Genomic DNA, 21,016 nt, shown 5'->3' on the forward strand with positions numbered 1-21,016 from the left:
TTTTTTTAATCTTTCACTAATACACAGAATATTAAAAATCTAAGTTAGAAAAATTCTAAACTCTACATCTACAATATTTTTTACTTCTTGTGTTGGTATCTTTCACACCTTAAAAGCTCAATAGGTACTTAAATAAAGATATGAATACAAAATGTCTGCTCTTTTATTTTATTGACATTGTTTTAGAATTTAGGGAATTAAACAACTGTGTCAATAAATGTTATATGAGAACATTGACGTAGTACCAAAAACATTATAACATTCTTTTTTTAAAATATCTGTCACATGTACTTTGACTAAATTCATTAAACAAAAACTTTAGCGGTAGACCTTTCAAGATATAAGAAAAGGTACAACGTACCTTTATTTCACCTAACATATTTTACCGACTTTTTGTTTTACAGAAGTCAAAAAACAAATATGTACTTTACATGTTTTATGTAAATTTATTTATTACTCGAATTAAAATCTGCTTTTCATCGGCGGTGTTTTTGAAGTTAAATTTGTTTTAATTAAATTAATATTAAGTCTGTTTTGTGAATGATTAAAAACAAAATCCTGATAACAGATGAAAGATCAACAAAAACAATTGTCAAAAATTTAAAACAAACAAAACAAAGCTTTGATCTGAATTAACCTAATTTGAAATCTACAATTTTTATATGTAGATACAATTTTGACAAATGACTTCAATGTCAAATATTTTTAAAAGTTTAAACGTCAGTGTCAATAACTTTTTTTAACAGAATGCCGACATAAGGTGATTTTACATGACTTTTATTTAATTTAAATATTTATCAAAATATGATTTGACACTCAATTTTCATAGAACTCACTTATACAAAAAGTATCAAATGAACAACAACGGCTTGTGAATGACTAGAAAGTAGCGAAAAAAACGTTATCTCTTGAGTTGTGTCAATCTGACAGTTGACAATATGCTACACAAAGTGACATCAAATTGGTTTGCCATTATTTAGATAGCCGAATTTTATTCTCTCAACAACTGTCAAAGTTCGGCAGCAATAATTTAATCAACTGTCATAATTATGATAAATCTGTGTTCGCACAATTAGAACATGTCACAATCAGAAATGTCAGATCCCCGACGGAATAAAAATAATAATCTATATGAAAATATTAAATGTCAAGGTTTTAAGTTATTTTATGTAAGTTCGTTGATGCTCTAAAAAATAACCAACGAATCTTAAAATGTATGTTCACTTTAATAAAACAGTGACCTTGTCTCATCAATCATGAAGACATAAATCATTTTAATCACATCAAAGGCTTCTTTCACATCATCTTGACTTATGTTTGAAACAATAACTTTTCTTGAACTTATAAAATTTATAAATGAACCAGAAATAGAAATAGGATGACACCCTGTCAAATACCCGTTGGCATATTCACAATAAACTATTTTAGTTTTACCGACGCTAAATGTACGATTACACTTTTTTGTTTCCTACTTATTAAAATTAACCACTTTGACTGAAAATAAAAAAACTAACTTAAAATCTAGAATTAAGTAATAAAGTTTAAATAAAACTCACCCTAGGTTGAGCCATTAATGCTCGAGGAGCGACGTCCAGCCCGACTTGTGCCACTTTTGTAAGAACAAATTGATTACTTTTTCCCGAACAAAAAGCAACCAACGAAATCCGCCAGCTAGCTCCTTGCTTTAATTATTATTATTAATATTTCTCTTTTAATTTATTTATAAAATTCACTTTATTTTAATAATATATATTTTTTTCACGTTTGTAATATTTGTATCCTTTTCTTTTATATATATAACTCTCTTTTATTTTATTTCTTTTTATTTAAGTTAAAAAACAATTTAACTAACATTCACAATAGATTTTTTAATTTTTAATTTAATTTAAATGATTTTATTTTTTTGGCGCGATAGAGAGAAATATTTGAATTTATTTATTTTTGTGTAGAAAAGAAAAACGAAAAAAATTCACAATAATTTATTTTATTTTTTTTTATTTAAATTTTGGTCATATACAATTTTGTTGAATAATTTTTTTTTATTTTTATTTTTTATAGGCACATTTGTTATCCTTTGCTTGCTTTTGGGGGATTTTTGTTTTATGTTTAATTAATTTATTTTTTTACAGTTCAAGTGCAGAAAAAATATAATTTATAGCGTTAAAAGGTGATTTATAGTCATTTAATGTAGGTATACACGTGTTTTTGTTTTTTTAATTAAAATTTGAGATCAATTTCAAAACGAAAAAAAAATTATTATAGAAAGGATATTTTATATATTTTGTATTTTTATGTATATATAAGTTGCATCGTATACAAGATTTTATTATTATATTTATTTTTTTACCGCGAAACCGATTTTCACTAAGTTCAAAAGACCGAACGGTGTGTTAAGAGTTACAGAATTAAAGTACTATTTTTTTGTTTTTTAATCACAAACAAAAATATTATAGGTTAAATGTTTTTTTATTTTTATAAACAAAACTTGTGTTTCGCACGAAAATAGTGATGGACACTATTTCTGACCAGACTGACACAATTTGGCGGGATACTACTTTCAAGACAGCCTGTTAAACGTGACATGTTCCATAGTTGAGCTCTGTGTTTGAAAATCCGTTACCGTTATATTAAAGTAGAGTTTCATGTCTGGCATTTGTCATAAAAGATGTGCTGCTGATTGCATTTTTGTGTTAAAGAATATAATTTATATATGCGCGCACTTTTTCTTTTTATTTGTTGTTTAAATTTAATTTTCCCAAAATCCGGTTTAATGGTGATTTTAAAAATCAAAATTCATAGACTACAAATCAACAAAGATGGCGTATCGTAATCGTATAACTGTAGTATAGTTGGTTGTAGGCAGGTAGATAATATAATTTATATAAAAATGATGTGTTTTCGATGATGATAATAATGATGATGCGACCCGACGTTAAAACGCGAAACCGAATTTATGGATTGAGACGAACCGACACGACAACAACGACGACGAAGACGAAGACATTGAATGCGTGCAATTCCCGTGCTGCATCAATACTGTTGCCGATTGATTTGATGAATGGTTGTTGTTGTTGTTGTTTTTGTAGTAGCAGTGCTGAAGCTGACTGCTGACTGTGCTGCTGGTATGGTAGTGCAGTGCAGTGCTGGGTGATGTTGCACTGCTCTCTGTTGCTTCCCCGATGTTGCGAGCAACGATGTTGCTGGGTTACTCTAATCACTGCTGCTGGTTCTCTTAATGTTACTGTTGTTGTTACTGCTGCACTTCGCGGCGACACTGTGTTGCATTTTCTTGCTTCTTATAAATTTTGTATATAATTTTTTTTTTATTTATTTATTGATTGATTGATTGATTTAGGCGCAACCATCCGTTTATAATGATTTTATTTTGTTTAACTATACAATAGGCAATATCATATAGATAAATTAATATACAATTTTTTAGTGTAAAAAATATTATATTTAACGATTTTGACAACAACAAATAAAAAGTAAGTAATAAAACTCGTATACTCGTATCGCCGTCGCTCGTATAACTGTGTTATATGGAGTAGAGAATTGCAAGGTGTAAACAGCTTTAGATAAAAGTGTAGGTAATGCAGCGCAGTAGATAAAATGTAATAAATTTTAAATTTTCTCGTGAATTAGATCGAAAACACAGAACACACAAAATTAGAATATTTTCTTATTTTCTTTTTTTGACAATATACTCGTCGTATATTTTAATAATAATAGAAAAATAAAAACAAAGCACAACGAAACGAATTGTAATAATAATGATTATGAGGGGTTTTTAGTTTTTATTATTATTATTACTGTTATTTTATTGTTGTGTTCTACACACGTCGTACGCGTTTCGAAGGCAAATACACACTGGGCTTGTCAATCAATGTGTGAACTAAACTTGGCGGGGGTAAGTTGAGAAACATTTTTGTTGTTTTCACAACGGTAACCAACACATAAACAACTAGTTTACCAACACACTCGTATTTTCTAGCATGAGGTAGACATTTTGAATAAGTTAGAATGAGACAGTTCTATATGTATTTTTTGAAAGATGTTGGTTGTGCTGTTTCATTTGTTTTAATTTTTTTTTTTAGAAAATGTTTGGCAGGGGTAAACTTGAAGACGTCATGGAGTGGAAGAGATGGATGGTTAGGCATGGTAAGCAGCACACAGTACACACCATCAAGCCATCTCGATGCGGAGGAATGACTGATTTGACAGTACGCCTCTTCTGTCAGCCAATAGAGGGAGATAAATGCCTAACTTATGGCATATGTGAGTGAATGCGAGGGTGCGCGCGTGTTGATTTTTGCCTATGAAGTACAGCAGCAGCAACCCAAAAGCAATAGATATAAAGTACCCAACTAAAAACCAATCCCATTTGTTATTTTTCGGCGTGGTGTGGAATTTTCGCTCAATCAGCACCAGAAATGATGCATGCGCCTTCTCTTCCGACGACGACGATGAGAACGACAATGTGTGGAGTTGGAGTCGGAGTGTAGTAAGGTTCGGGCTTCGGGATCAGGTCTCGACTCTCGAGTAGCTCCAGAGCTCAATGCCAGAGAACCTGAACACAACACTGAACCGAATACAGAATATCCAAACTATGTTATGTGCTGTTTTTCTGGTTGATGATGGTTTGGTTTGGTGTAGGATTGTAATTTTTTTTTTCGGTTCAATTTTGAGAGACAAGCGCTCCTTGTAGATTGTAGGTTTGCAAAATTGATTGTGTGTGGGGCCGCATTTAGGTAACGCCTTCCTTGGGCAAAAAAAAATGAGTCTCTATACAATAAAAATACGACAAGCAAATAAAAGCTTATGTGCGTATGTGTGTAATGGAGACGACACCTGTGCGGTGGGATGTATATCATTTCATTGGCTTAATCCGTCAATAGAGAGATATTTCAAAAATATTTCATTCTCATTCATTTTCACAATTTCGACAATGTTAATGATGTTTGGAGCTTTTTTCGCTGAGTTCATTTATTTTCGAGACAAGTAAAGATGCAATAGAAAGGTGTATAAAATTTAATTTGTCATAGTTTTTCACATCGGAAAATGATTTTTGATAAATTTTCCCACCCCATTTGAGACCACCAATGCCCAATGAATTTTCGCCAAGTTAAGTTAGTGAGAATAAAAAAACGTGTGTGTGACTTGTGGGTGGGGGGTTAGCCATCCCAATCGCAATCTTTGTCGTCGTCATCATCATCATCTCTCATTCATTCATTCAACCGATTGTCAACGCACACTCAAAATGCGCTCCACACCAAAAACCAAAGCGAAAACCTAGCGAGAAACGAGCAACGAACAACCATCAGAGTAGCAGCAAAGGCAAAAGGCAGAAATGATTTACAACACACACTTAAAATTTTGACTGATATTCGCTATACGTGTCGTGTGTGACGTATACGAGAGGTGTAACCGGCCTCTCATCATCGCCATTATACAAACCGTTTGGCAGGGACATTAAACACAGTATACAGTAAGCCTGACAAAAAAAAACAACAATCGACTCTCTCGCTCTCTTGTTTTGCTCATATTTCATATCGTTTTTGGGAAAGGTTCACATGTGTGCACGTGCTTGCCGTCAATTTTATGGTTTGTTTTTGTCTCAGCGAAAGAGACAAATATATGTTTTACTGATTCTCCTGTCATCTCATTTCTTTGTTTTGACAGTTTTCCTATAAAAAAAAACGAATTGTCCTCCATCTCGTTTTACCATCCCACTAATACGCTCAAGAAAAATGAGGAGAAAAAAACTTGATAAAACGTCAAGAAAAGAAAATGTGGGGCCCAAGAATTTCAAAAAGTATTTTTGGGGCTGGATTTGTGGAGTATAAAGTTTTCGTTTCGTTTTTGGGTTTTTGGTATCACATCGCACATCGGAGAGAAATGATAGTCAGTCTGTCTCGCTCGCTTTGTAGAAGGTTGTCATTCCATCAGTCAAACAACTGAGATGGAGGAGAGATATTTTTCTTCTAGTTAGTTGAGTTAGTTGTTGGTTTTTGGCGAAACGTCACTTGAGTCTGAGTGTCAAGTGCTAGTTGGTGTTTTTGCGCGCGTAAGCGTTCTCCCTTTCTCACACTCTGGTACCTACTGAGAACACTGATATTTCTTCGTTTTTTGTTTTTTTTTTTCGCTGGAGCCCTCGTCTTCTTCTTACTTCTTGTCTACGTTAACGTTGTCGTTGTCGTATGATGACGGCAGCGGTAACGGCGGCGGCGGAGCTGTAGCTCCTATGCGGAGCCAAAAGGTCTTCTTGGGGCGAATACTATACAAGAGAAGTGGCTGGCTACGCAAAGAAGCTAACGGGTTGGCTGAAAATGAAAAATTGCACTATTTGATCTGCAGCTGTGTTCAGTCTTCAGTCGGGTATTTGTGCTTGTGTGGGTATATTATAGTTTTAGTTTTGTGTGTTTGTTTGACGACGACGAAGACGACGAGTGCAAGTGTGCAAAGTTAGACCTTTTGTCAAGAAATGAGACCACACCATCAATCATTAGCTTGCAAGCAGAACGAAAGGGAGAGTGCGATATATGACTTTTTGATTCGCTCAGTTTTGATTGCCCGCACAACTGTCAAATGCCAGATAAGTTCATACCTGCCTGCGGATCTCAAACTCAGAATTTAGACGGTGAATGGTGCGGGTTTTTGGAGTCAGAGTCAGAGTTTCAACAACTTTTGAGTTTGGTTTGGAATTTCCAAAGAAACAATTTCCTGGTGCGGTTAACGCAACGAAAAAGTCACTTACAGCACTGCTAACATAGGTACCGACGACGATGTAACAAAGGATTAATGTTTGGCTAATCCCTGTCAACGATTTTTATGGTTTCAGATGAGTTATGATGAGCTTTGACCTTTTATTGTTTTTAGTGTTTGTTCGCGGTGCAGCAATACAGATACAGGGCAAGGAGTGATTTTCTAAAATGTTGTTTGTAAAAAAAGAGGTTGAGGTTGACTTCAACCGGAAGAAAATATTAAATCTATTCACCCGAGAAACTATAGGTATTCATTTCAATTTCACCAATTCCCCGTCGCTTAGCGTTGCGCTGCGATGTGGCCTTTATAACTATCTGTATCTGGGTATCTATCAATTTTCCAGGTGTCACTGAATTTTTAGAGTTTATCACTACAGAACAGATTGGATTAAACAGTCTGTATGTGGAGTTACAGTTATTTTTTGTTTACAGAAAGCTTGTCGCATTTGACAAGTGGGCGCACATGCATCCGATACATCATAACGTTGTCAAAAAAAAGCCGAAAAATGTAAACAAAATTGTGAAAATTGGAGAGGACGCGAACGCCAAGCTATCATATATACAAAATATGGTAGGTATAACTGTTGGTGCTGGTGCTGTTAGAAACTCGTAAATCAAATGCGATGCGTTTTATGGTTTTATTTATTTTAACACACACATTCGGTTCGATTTCGTCTGGCGGGCGGCAGCAGCAACGACGGCGGGTGCTATGTTGAGTTTTATTTGAATTTTGTGGCCGGCGCCTACTCAAAGTATCTAAAGGTACACAAACACAATATAAGTCCTCGCCACCCCGTCGATGTTTATAGATAGATTTCGATTAAATAAAAAAAACGAAACGTGCATTTATTTGGAAATATTGGAGCTGTTTTAGAAAAAGATACTAGGAATAGATTTTTTTTTTGGAGCAATGAAATTGTGCCGTCTCATGTTAGATATGTTGAAAGTTTTGGTTTTTTCTCGTCTAATCTAAAAAATGAATAATTCTTTAATAAAATATCAATAACTACCTCCTACCAAATTTTGAAACAAATACAATTTTACTTTAAGCACTTGGTGACACTTGAAAATCTGAGTTATTTCGGAACAAAAACAAACAGATCTTTTTTGGTACAGTATAATGGGCCTCTTACTTTTCGCTCAAAACAGGAAGTCTAATATTTTGCAGACATTTATCTTGACAGTTGCATCGCTTTTTGACATCTAGATATGTTGACAGTTCTTAAACAACTGTGGAATGCTAGAGAAATGTTTTCTAATAAATTAAATGCAATAATGCGGCAGGAATTTAGATTAGATAAAAATTTAAAAAAAAAATTAAATTGTTTTTAAAAAACCCTGCCTGGAAAATCTCTATAATTTCAAAATAGTTATTATAATCATCAGTCATAATTTTTCACAAAATGTAAACAAACCTCAAATTCCTTAATATGTGGCTTATTCAAAATGATGCATTTAATTGAAATGGTTGTCACATTTTTTTTAAAGGTAAAAACGTTTTCTAATTTATTTAAGGAATTGTAAAATATTAAAGTAGCCCGAACGGGGTTAAGCTTTTCATTTCATTATAAATTATATTTGTTTTTAATACAGTTTTTGAATAGAAATCAATTGATAAACAATAAATGTTACTATTAAAGTAACGTAGAGACAACGATTGTTCTGTCAGTGGATGATAAATGTGAAGACCTCGTTTTAATTGTTATATCATCAGCAATTACACCAAGTGTCATTTTTGAGACTTTCCTCGTATAAACTACGAATTGATATTTTCTTGGATAAATATCGAAGTTTAACCTCTAACAAATTCGATGTTCAATGGGATTTTGTCATTTGTTTGTTTATAAATGAAGTTTAAAAAGGCTTAGTACAGATTTGTATATTAACTGTCAATTGATAGTTGACATTTACAATATATGTTTCTGTCAACAGGAGTTTTTTTCAACTTCATTATCTTGTGTTAACGCTGCGGCGGCTGCGATTTTTAAAAAACCAAAGCAAAAGATTTGTAAATTCTAAATGGTTTGCTTAAAAATTCACTCCGTTAAAAGTTGTGAAGACATCGTTTTAATTGTCATATCATCAGCTATTGCATCAACTGTCATTTTTGAGACTTTCCTATAGTAAACTATTAATTGATATTTTCTTTGATAAATATCGAAGTTTAACCTTTACAAAATTTTTATTTCAATCGGATTTTTGTCATTTGTTTGTTTATAAATGAAGTTTAAAAAAAGCTTAGTACAGAATTGTATATTAACTGTCAATTGAAAGTTGACATTTACAATATGTTTCTGTCAACAAGAGTTTTTTTTTAAACTTCATTATCCTGTGTTAACGCTGAGGGCGGCGGCTGCGATTTTTAAAAAACCAAAGCAATAGATTTGTAAATTCTAAATGGTTTGCTTAAAAATTCACTCCGTTAAAAGTTGTGAAGACATCGTTTTAATTGTCATATCATCAGCTATTGCACCAACTGTCATTTTTGAGACTTTCCTAGTATAAACTATTAATTGATATTTTCTTTGAAAAACATCGAAGTTTAACCTTTAAAAAATTCTTATTTCAATCGGTTTTTTGTCATTTGTTTGTTTATAAATGAAGTTTAAAAAAAAGGCTTAGTACATATTTGTATATTAACTGTCAATTGAAAGTTGACATTTACAATATGTTCCTGTCAACCAGAGTTTTTTTAAACTTCATTATCCTGTGTTAACGCTGTGGCGGCTGCGATTTTCAAAAAACCAAAGCAATAGATTTGTAAATTCTAAATGGTTTGCTTAAAAATTCACTCCGTTAAAAGTTGTGGATAAAAGAAAAACACAGGGCTCAACAGAGCCCCCTTAATACTTGGAAAGGTGCGTCTAGACCATAGAAACAGTCTTAAAAAATCAAAAAAACATTTAAACAACGTTTCAGAAAAAGAAAAACACTTCTGCAATGCTACTTAAATCTTTCTAAATTGAGTTTTTTGGTTTGGGTGCAATGTTTTTGAAATGCTTATTTGCTTCCCATACCCAATCCCAATGGAAAACTTATTTATTTCCCAAGTAAAAAGTGCCTTCCTGGTTTTAATATAAACATAAAAATTGATATAAATTTTGAAAATAAAGTTTAAAGTGACGAAAATTAAATAAAAAATGTCGTTTATTCATTTATATTCAGTAAAGTTTGAATACAAATTATATTTTCTCTGCTGAAAACGTAAATATACAACCCTTTTTTAGACACATGAAGTTTGATTAGAAAAAAATAGCAAAAGTAATAATATCAATCAATAAGAAGAGGAACAAGAAAGGATTTTCCAGTAAAATTATCCAAAATCCAGGTTTTAAAGTGAGGTTTGCTCTCTTAGTTCTTAAGAGCTAAATGTTTTGATGAATTATGGCCCAAAGCTTAAGCTCATTCCTTGAAATTTACTTCAACAGAATTTATTTCCTGAACAGTTGAATCCTTTTTGCGTCTTTGAGTACCGGAATTCTCTATTATTATAACATACAATTTTTATAATATTAAAAATAAAACAATTTTTTAAAATAGATAATTGACATTTTAAGGTTGAAGCTTTCTAAACTAAAAAATGTCTGTGCTTAAATTCAAATCAGCCAAATACCCGGCACGGCTATACGCTTTAAGGTCTTTTATAGATTTTGGATCATTTTATAATAAATTTCAATTGTGAATACCAAAGGCTATTCACAATGAAATCTTTATTAGGGAAATGCTTATCTCATACAAGATGGCGGAAAAGTTATCACCCAATCGAAAGGTGCCATAATTTTTGCAAATGGCCGCAAATGTCAACTATCAACAATGCATGAACCACTACAATTCACCTAAATGTCATGTTTTTTTTTCTAATAATTTGTCACATGGTGTGACTTTACGTAATGTTAAATCCTCAGCATTTTACAGTGAATAAAGCCATTGCAGTCATCTAAGAAAAGCTTTTGAAATTCGCATACCAAAGACATTCTATGTTTTAAGTTTGTAAACGTCAACTAATTTGCTAATATTCAAAAAAACATGCTAACTTCCATATTAAATCGCTTAAACTTTTAAACTATACAGAACTTATAGTTAAACATTTTATTGGGACCTCCCTAACTTACTTATAACTAAAATTATGTCCAAAACCAATTTTCTCACCAATTTAACATTAATTCGAAAAAAATTATGTGATCATTCATACAGAATGTTAAAACACAAATCACGACCACGACCAAATACGAACTAAAAAAAAATATGATTTGTTCTTCAAAGAACCCCCCTCCTTCCCCCTGATTTGTGCCGATTATATCGTATTATGTTCAAGTTTATTTTATATTATTATGTGCCCAATACCTAAATCCAAAAACCTACATTGAAAACATAATTTCATTTTGCCAAAATTTACGAGAAACGATTATTGAAATTTATATTAGTTTGTTCTGGATTTAAAATGTTTATCACGTATTTTGTTACTCAAAAACAACAACAACAAAAAGAAAGACAAAAAGTCACAGAAAAACGACATACGTCCTTTTGTAAATTCGACGTCGACTATGACGGCGACGGACGAACACGGTAGGTAGGTAAGAAAGGTGCCTACATATAAGAAAATACTTATTTCAAAAAGCCTCTCTCTAAACAAGGATTGAATAAACAATTTAAATAAATTATAAACAAACACCAAGAAAGTCTTTAAAAATTAAACATAACTTTAGTTCAAAAACTGAAAGATAGATGAAGGTTGATGTACGACATCGTATATCTCGTATATTTAAAGTGCTTTAAAATATTTAATATAAATTCACGGAGCGAGATCCTAAAATATTGAAACGCAAAAATCAATAAAATCCCAAAAACTTTCACGTGTCCTACAAATCTGTAACTGACAGGCCTCAATGACGACGATGACATGCAGTTTTGTTACCGTCGTCGTCATCATCATCATCGTCGTCGTTGCCGACGTCGGTATAGTCGTTCGTCGACATTATAGTCGTAGCCGGCAAAATAAAATGAAAAATACACCAATAACAACAACAACAACAACAACGACGACGGTAAAAATAATACAAAACAAAAATTGTTGTATTCCAGTTCAGTCCTCCCATTTTGGTAAACAGGCAGCATATAGCAATTATTCATCCAGAATCAACAACCTTGCGCCCTGTTTTGTTATGTCCTCGAATATATGTATGTATATATCCTGGAGTTATTTATATGAGTATTGGTAGTTTTTATGCCTGTGTAGAGGTATATTTGTATATATGCAACCAGAATTGGGAACGAAAATTTAAAGAGCGTCCTGGTTGTTTTTTTTTCTTTCTTTTTTGTTGCTCGGAAATACTCGAAGTTTCATACAAAATTCAATTGATAATTTCATAAGGATAATAACTTGTCCTTTTGGTTTTAGTTTTGTTTGTATCTTTTTTGCTGTGCGGTTATACCTATTTTTGTATCTCTATATGAATGTTGCTAATGTGTCATCACTGCATGGGGAGTATTTTTGGTTTGGACGATATTTCTATAGACTATGGGTCCCCCCAAACATGGGTGTCCTTATATAGACTATGTATAGATACCTATACGCGAGGAAGGATTTAATGAACGAGCGCGAAAGTGCAAAACGGTGCGCTGCTATTATTCATTTTCAGTGGCGATGGTGGTGTTGGCGGCCGCGGCATGGCAGCCAGTCGGCTAGAATATATCTACCAGTAGCACAGCAGCAGCATCATCCATGGTCAACTGCGGACTTTGTAGAATTGATCCTGGAGCCTTGGCCGCATCAACAAATAGGTACTACATATTCAAATAGATGTATGTTATGTTGGTGGAATATGCCGAGGCTCTTTTCTCGCATCACAGACAGCTTTGGGTGAGATGTTGATGATGATGATGGGCTGATATCTTTTTGGCCATTTTATTTTTTTACTACCTTACCTACCTACAACCTATAACTACTTTACCTTCAGTATGGTAGATGCGACTCGCTGTTGAATGGCTTAATGATAATGACTGACAAAGAATGACGGATACACTTTTCTAGCTTATTTTCTTGTCATATTTTATTGACTTTGTGCGGTTTCAGAAATTGTTTTATTTTATTTTTTTCGTTGTTCACTTACGTATTTTTGAAAAAGAAGGAATTTAAAATGATGGTCACTTGGCGTGTCACACACTTTAAGAAATAATATAATTTATGGGATCTCGTCAAGTTTAAAGGCGATGGTTGATTTTATTGATTTTTTAACTGGTAGGTAGGTATAAAAGCGTTGACAAGGAATGATTGAGTGAAATAATTGTGATGGTACTGGGTTTTTGAAGGGTTGTATAGGCTATGGGAAGTAAATTGAAGCCAATTTTCATGAGTGTCAATTTGGATAATTTTCCATTCAATAGTTGCGATATTTTCTATGTTTTATTGTTTATTTATTTTTTATAAATATATTCTATATCATTACTTCATCGATAGAATTTATAGGAGCATATGTATTCCTCAGAAAAACGGATCGTTTGATTAGGAAGTATAAAGCATTGTGAAGTTCCGGGCATCCCAAATGTAGTCACGTCTTTTCAAAGAATTATTTCACTATTTTGTACTATAATTTTAGTTTTAACAATTTTAAAATGCGATTCTGAAGAGTGTATCGTTCAGTTTTTAGTACTAAAGAATTCTTTACTTTTCAAAAACGACAGCTGTCTAAAACCACTTGTTCGGAAACCCTACATTTAATGTTATTGAAGCACCCTGTTCTAAAAGAGTATCTTTTGAATAAAATATGTATGGATTTTAATACACTAGCACTAGATTTTAAAACTAAGCACTTTTACATTGAAAATCTTTGCTTTGCCGTCGGAAATTAGTGAAAAATAAAAACAGAGAATATTTCAAGGCGGAATGGAAAGTTTATTATATTGGTGGTAAGTTTTAAATGAAGGTTATATGAATAGCAATAAACATTTACTTATTTATGCTGTTGAGAAATTTCAATGGAAACGCATTTCTTACTCCATATAATCGCATCGATTGCAGAATCCGATGAGAAGGCTGCGGAGGGAGTCAAATGACATTTTTGACATATGTATCATATTAAAAATGTCAAAACGTTACTCAGAATCCAATCCCTGCTTATTCGTTGAAGTAGGCTTGAAAATTTGTTCATAGCGTCTTTTTTCTTAAATGGCATTGAGATATCAAAAGAGAAAAAACTAGAAAACAAGTCGAATGTCAAGACTGACTATGTCACTTTTAGTTTAATAAATTTGTATTTGACTTCCAATGAATAATTATATTTTTAAACATGTGAGCGCATTCAAATCGTAATGAAAATGCGACCAACCAGAAAAATATGATCGGAATTTAAACGGAAATGCCGTTGCATAAGTGGGTAAATCATTTCACATTCATGAAGTTCGGTAAAAGAAAGAATATCTGTGTTTGATTGTTCTGCCTTAATTGAAGTTAAGACTATGCTGATTGATACATGAAAATAGTAGTACGAGGGCATGATGGTTAGTGCATTGGACTGCCATGCGGGAGGTCTTGGGTTCGATCCCTGTGTGTAAAGTTGTATTCAAGGTTACTGCCTCTTGCGGGGAATTGACAAATTCCCCAAGAGTAATTCTTGTCACGAAAAAGAGCTTTCTCAAATTACTCGTTCGGATTCCCTGCAATTACTCGCACACAGGAATAGTTGAGAGTTGTAAGTCACTAGGCCTTGGTTCTCTAGCGAGTAAATAAATGAACGTCATTATTGCGGAAGTTCTGGATAGCTGTTGCCTATCATTGTTTAAGCTCTCTTTTTGAATGATGTCAAAGAGACTCAAGTGGATTATTTGAGCATCTGCCTAGATATATTGAGAGTTTTACTCTAACTATCTTAAGAGCATTGTTCTACCAGTTACGGTGCACTAGACTATTGTAAAGTGTAGCTTAAAAGGTTTTTAAGCACCAAAGAAACATTTCAATTGTTTAAAAAACGTTTCAGAAATATTGTAGAAAATTTTCTGGTTTGTTTTATTGGTGTGTACGCTTTGAGACACATTTATAAAATGTTGTTTGGTTTTCCGTTTATGTTTCTAGTTTGTTTTGCCGGAAAATGGAGTTTTAAAATGTAACACTGATACTGTAGTGTTTTATCATCATGTTTTTTTACGATTAATATTTTCGGAAATTAGAGGCAAATTCTAAGCTGTTTTGAAATGAGAAAACGACAAACATTTTATAAACATTTCAGAAATGTTTCTCTGTTTCTGAAACGGTTTTTTAAATGTTTGAAAAACTTTTCTTTGGTCTGGACGCACCTTAATGTGTCCATTAAGAACATTTCTGCATATTTCTGCATTTCTGACTTACTCTGGCAAGTGTTATTTTTGAGCTAAACTAACATGTGCTCTATCTTCTGAATATTCTGCACTACCTTCTCAGCAAGTGTATAAGTTGGTGAAAACTATCGAACACAGTTGAAAAAGTTTAATATATTAAAAAGATCGACAAGTTGGCGGGTTAGAAGTATGTCAGAAAACAAGGTTATTGTGCAGAATTTTATAAAATTCTTAAACGACATCCCAAGAAGTTGGGATGTATGCTGCTAAACTCTATCGTAACTTCACAGCCGGTGAATATATCTTTTTATTCGATTATTTTTTTAAAGAAAGAAAATCAAATTTTTCCCGCGCTAAGTTTTTGATTTAAATCTTTGTACATAAGGCTTCGAGTTAAGTGGAATTTCTGGTGATTCAGTGTGATTCAGAAGAAAATATAAATCTTTCTTCAATTTTACTTCCTCCGAATTGAATTTTTGTTCTTCTTTTTAGGATCACTCCGGACGGTTGTTTTGAACTTATAAATAAAACAAATAAACTAGGTGGCGCATAAGTCCGTTGAAAACTAGGGACTAATGACTAACAATTTTAACCACTCCTGTGTGCGAATTGTTGTCAGAAACAGAAGGGAGAAAACTGTTTAAAAATTTCGTAAGGCAAAATCCGCTTTGTATGCAACTCGCATCAACGCTTTTTTAGGAAGTAAGTAAATTTGGAAAAATTTGAAGAATATCGGTAATAGAAAAGTATCTTGTGGTTTTGCTGAAGACATAGACATCAACGCTCTCAACAAATCTTTCATTTCTAGCCCAATTAATAACCATACCCATTCCAAAAACTTCAAAAGGAGACGAATTTAGGCCAATCTCAATACTTCCATTTTTATCAAAAGTTTTTGAGAAAATTATACAAAAAGAAATGAATGAGTTTCTGAATCTGTTCAGTCTAATAAACCCCAAGCAATCAGGCTTTCGAAAGAAAACAGCAGCATTACAGCTTTGTTAATTGTCTCGGAATATATAAGGAAAGCTATAGACGAGGATAATGTCACATTTTTAATATTCCTCGATTTCTCAAAAGCATTCGACATGGTAAATCACATGGTACTTTGCGAAATTTTTTTACGTCATTTTAACTTTTCTTCCTCCGCAGTCAAGCTCTTATTTTCATACCTTTCTGATCGAGTGCAAGCAGTAGAGGTTAACAGAACTCTTTTCAACTTCCAACCTGTCGTTAGGGGTGTTCTGCAAGGTTCGATTCTTGGGCCGTTGTTCTTTTCAATCTATGTTAACGAACTTCCTTCAATTGTAAGACAATGTTCAATACGCCTGTATGCTGATGACACTTAACTCTATTTGAGCTGCCCATTGGGACGTATTGAACACTCTGCAGCTTGTATAAATGAGGACTTAAGCTTGATTGAGCGTTGGTCAGTTAATAACTACTTACTTCTTTACTCAAAGAAATCAAAGTGTCTCGTGGTTTCAAAAAACAAAATTGATGTGTCTTACTTTCCAGCAATCCTTTTGAATAATAATAAGGAAATTAACGGTTGCATTTAATAGCGCAATAAGATATATTCACAGGCTGCGAAGTTACGATAGAGTTTCGCAGCATCTTCTTGGGATGTCGTTTAAGAAATTTATAAAATTCCGCACAATAACCTTGTTCTCTAACTCTAACATACTTCTAACCCGCCAACCTGTGGATCTTTTTAATGAATTAAACTGTTTCAACTCTAACAGATGTCGTGATCTAGTAATTCCGCGTTTTCAGTGTCTAACATCTGAACGTCAGTTCTTTGTCAATTTAGTAGGAATTTGGAATTCATTGCCGCGAGAAATAAAAAGTATTAATAACACGAAACAAATGGGAAAGGAACTTAAACTTTACTTTAATAGTGCATAGATTAAGTTATATTCGCAGTTTTGTTAAAATATGTAAAACTTGAATTAAAATCAATAAGATATTGTGTAAGCTCATCCAGAAATAAATAAATACTAAACACTAAGTTATGGGCAATCGGTCGGTTGCCGATATCTGTCACTTTGAAACGTGTTTAAATGCAACATTTGTAACAAAAGATGAAATAGTATTTTAAATTATTAAAGGAATAACAATTTTGGAATAGCAAGATAGATACCTTGTCAAATGACAAAATTTCCGTGTGATTTGTGGGTTATAAAACCATATTAACATTCAAGCCAACAAATTTGGTAAAACGCTTTGTTAAGACAGAAACAAAAACCTGACGGATATGTCCAAAAATGATAACTGTTTATTCTCAAAACTGAAAAAAAATGTATCATTCTAAAATTTGTTCTTACTTTGGACCAAAACGTGTCGGAAATCGGAATGACCATGACGCAATAACAACCGTATCCAACATGTTCATGTTTTTAAATCAATCCTATAGTGCAATGAATTAATTTAATGTCCCATACAAGTTCTTAAAGATTTCCATACCTTATATCTTCGGATAGGTTTGAAGATTAGAAAACAAAAATGTTCATTGTAATAAAATAAAAATGTATCCCGCTTTTCCTGATGTTGTTGTTAGAAATGCATCATGTCATATAATAAACTATTGAAACCCGATGCCCCAGATAGTTTCGAATGTCTTTTATACATATTCTCGAATCTCAAATTGGACGCCAATGTTTATTGAATTTATTAGAGGATTGGATTACAATATAAACTATAAAATTAACATATTTTTTTTATTTTTCTTAGGTATACCTTTTTATAAACTTACTTAAAAAAAAAACAACTATACCTTTATATGAGATTTTAATTCGTTGTTTAAGTGTTGTGTAGCACATTTGAATGAATTATTATGAAATAAATTTCATTTTCAACCTCATGATAATTAAAAATAAAAAATATTTAGCAATAATTATGATTTAAGATCAAGCCTTAGTTATATTATCTTTTTTTACCTTCTTTTATTATAATCATATCGTGAAGAAAACCATAAGTTTGAATTATTGTATATAAATATTATATTTTTCGATTTTGTTGACCATCGAATATTTAAATTTTATTAATTTCGTAGTGTTCGTATTTACAAAAACGGGTCTTTTTGATAACTAGAATTGGGTATAACCATCTTTTTTAGATTTTAAAGTAAAGTTAGGTTAGGTGTACCGTATTAACGATATGGAGTTTTGAATTTCAAATATTACCATATTAAGGTATTTTTGGAATTATATTCATCAATCACGCGCGCTTTTGTGAAGGAAATTTGAAAAAGAAGAGAGAATTAATTTTCTTCATATGAAGAAGTGAAGATAGGAATTGCATTTTTGTTTCGATCTATGATGGAAAATTATCATATGAAATTTTTGAATGCAATTATTTAAATTAGAATCGAAAGAGGTTTTGAGCTTCTTTTTTTTTCTTTTCTTGAATTGTATGACTAATTATTATCTGCGCTAAGAATGTTTGAACATTCATATAATTTATTTATTTATTTATTTTCCAGTGTTTCTTTTGGGTATATTGTTTTTTTAATTTTTAAAAGGTTCTTGTTTTTAATGCGAATTATTCATAAATAAAAATGTGAGTATTCATTTTCTGCACAATATTCATATAATAAATTTGTTAGAGTTCCATAAATGGTACAGTGAGAAATTGCCAAAAAATCGATCCACTTAGTCGCAATTTTATATATTAAAGTTGATACAATTGAACATTTGTTAGAAATTCAAATGAGAACTAATTTTAACTTAATAAAATAGACAAATGTAAACAGGATATGTTTAAAAAAATATCAGAAATAACGTATATTTGTTATGTTTTACATTTTGTAAAATAAACCTGAAAAAAATAGGAACTAAAGAAAAGGGGTAAGTTCGTTGATAATGTTCTAACTATTTGTAGATTTTCGAGTTCGCTATATTTGTTGACAACAACTTTTATTAGCAAACATTAGTAAAAAAAATTGTAAAGCTTTTCTTTCGAAAAATCTGAGTTCATCTTGAGTTTTAAATTTACTTCATAGTTATAATGTATGTTGGACACTTCTCTACGAACACATCAACCAAAGTCTAAAAAATGAAACACTTAAAAATTGATTTCGTTACTCGAAATCTCTATCCGCAGTAGGACTTCATTTTAGCTTTTATTTGCAGTAATTGTACTGCGGATGTTTATTTTCAAAAACAAAATGATTTCTTAGTAACATTTTTAATCGGTTTATTTATACAATGAGGCTTAATATTAAATCCGTTATATTAAGTTATATGGAGTTTTTAAAGATGATTTTAATAATTTGAAACGATTGAATCATCTTTGAATATTTTACCAAATCAAATCGAAAAATGGCTACTTTACCTTTGAGTAATTTTTTACAACCATTTTATTTCAAAGTTACTAAAATTTTAAATTAGGAGACTATATTTCATTGAAATCAATGCGGAAAAATGTTTACATGAGTATGTTAGTGCATTTTTTCTTGAATAGCAATAGAAACAACTTATTTGTATACTTATATGGATTAGAAATCACTTAAAGAATTTTCATGATGAGAAACAAAATTAATTGCTTGATTATTTTTCATCAAAAAAGCATCTTTCTTTTTTCTATACGGAATTGAAAAGAATCGTTCTACTGGTTTTTGTTTCGATTTCATGCAATTCGAGTTGGGAAAATATTTTCCGATGGTTTTCAATCAGGAAATTTCCTTACAATTATAGTCACTTTCAATCCCTATTAGAGATCAAAAACAATTATGACTTTCAATGTTCAAAATCATTAATAGCTTTAACTTGCTCCTTAGTCAATATTTTAATGGATGCATTTAGATGACTTATAAAAATCAAAATTAGTTTGAAGGAATTTTGACAAATTGTAAGCTAAAATAAAACAAAATTTGAAAACAAATAATAGTACATTTTGTAAGCTGTTTTTGAACGATTATGTAGCATCTCGCAAAAATATATTTAATCTTTACTTAAGATGATATCTTAAAATTCCTACTTTAAATTATAGTAGTTTATGAATTCTTGTGACTTATAAGCTTTGAACATTTGCAACAGTTAAAGGTTTGTTTCCTTTGCCTATTTTTGTAAAACTTTTAATGCTTAAAGGCCTGGTCCTTTATTTTAATATATTATATTCAATTAACTTTTTTTGAATGTTCTAAATTATCAATATTTACAATTGAAAATTGATAGTTGGGAAGAATATACATAATCACCATCAAATTTAATGAATTTTCAAAAAATAAATCTTTTTGATCACGAAAGCGATAAAGATTTCGGCAGGAAAAAAAGGTTTTACAAAGAAATATTTAAACAAAATCTGAAGTTTGTTTACCTAAAATGCAATCAACAAAGTTGTGGGCCCTGTGACTTATATCTCTCAAAATTTCCTGCAATGCTAACATTTATTGTATTAATTAGCAGCTGTTATAAGTAAAAAAACTCATACAAAACATTTTAAAATTTTTAAACTTAAAAAAAAAAACATTTTCAGCGCCAGAACAAAACAGTTTTTTAATAAGAAAACAACCACTTTTTATAACAATGTTATAAAAAAGAATATCTACGGCAATTTTTGCAAAACTTTCTTCAAACTCTTAGTTATTAGAATGTTAGTCCCAAAACAATGCAAGTTATCTTAAAATTTAAACATACAAATAAACTCTGGATGAATTATAATGCTTAACCAGGGTTTAAGTTTTAAAAAACATATCGTTGATAGTAAAACATCAACAATAATTAGCAAACTTTAAAATCGCTATCTTATATCAAAACATACAGGTAGATCGAGTTCTAAGTTCAAAGCTTCAAACGGGGAGACAAAACCGGAAAGTGGCTGATGACATATCAATTTTTCACCATCTTTTCATTTAGTTGAACTTAATTCTGGAAATAAAAAAATAGCTTTTCCGTAGTTTCGGGTTTTGGAATAGACAAATCTCTTTCGTAAAGTTTTAC

At 31.6% G+C, this 21,016-nt stretch overlaps 1 protein-coding gene across 2 annotated transcripts in view; it reads right to left on the reverse strand.

The window, feature by feature from the left end:
• The window catches only part of LOC129953776 (homeobox protein homothorax), a 332,104-nt gene extending 328,224 nt beyond the window's left edge, over positions 1-3,880 (reverse strand). The window contains exon 1 of one of the 2 annotated variants that reach the window (XM_056067233.1): positions 1,557-3,880. In XM_056067233.1, the coding sequence (XP_055923208.1) occupies positions 1,557-1,571 (15 nt within the window). In that variant the 5' untranslated portion in view covers positions 1,572-3,880. The remainder of the gene's footprint in view (positions 1-1,556) is intronic. The other variant, XM_056067234.1, reaches the window with a different exon arrangement.
• Positions 3,881-21,016: the final 17,136 nt, after the last annotated feature.

The sequence above is a fragment of the Eupeodes corollae genome, chromosome 1, assembly GCF_945859685.1.
Source record: "Eupeodes corollae chromosome 1, idEupCoro1.1, whole genome shotgun sequence".
Lineage (NCBI taxonomy): Eukaryota > Metazoa > Arthropoda > Insecta > Diptera > Syrphidae > Eupeodes > Eupeodes corollae.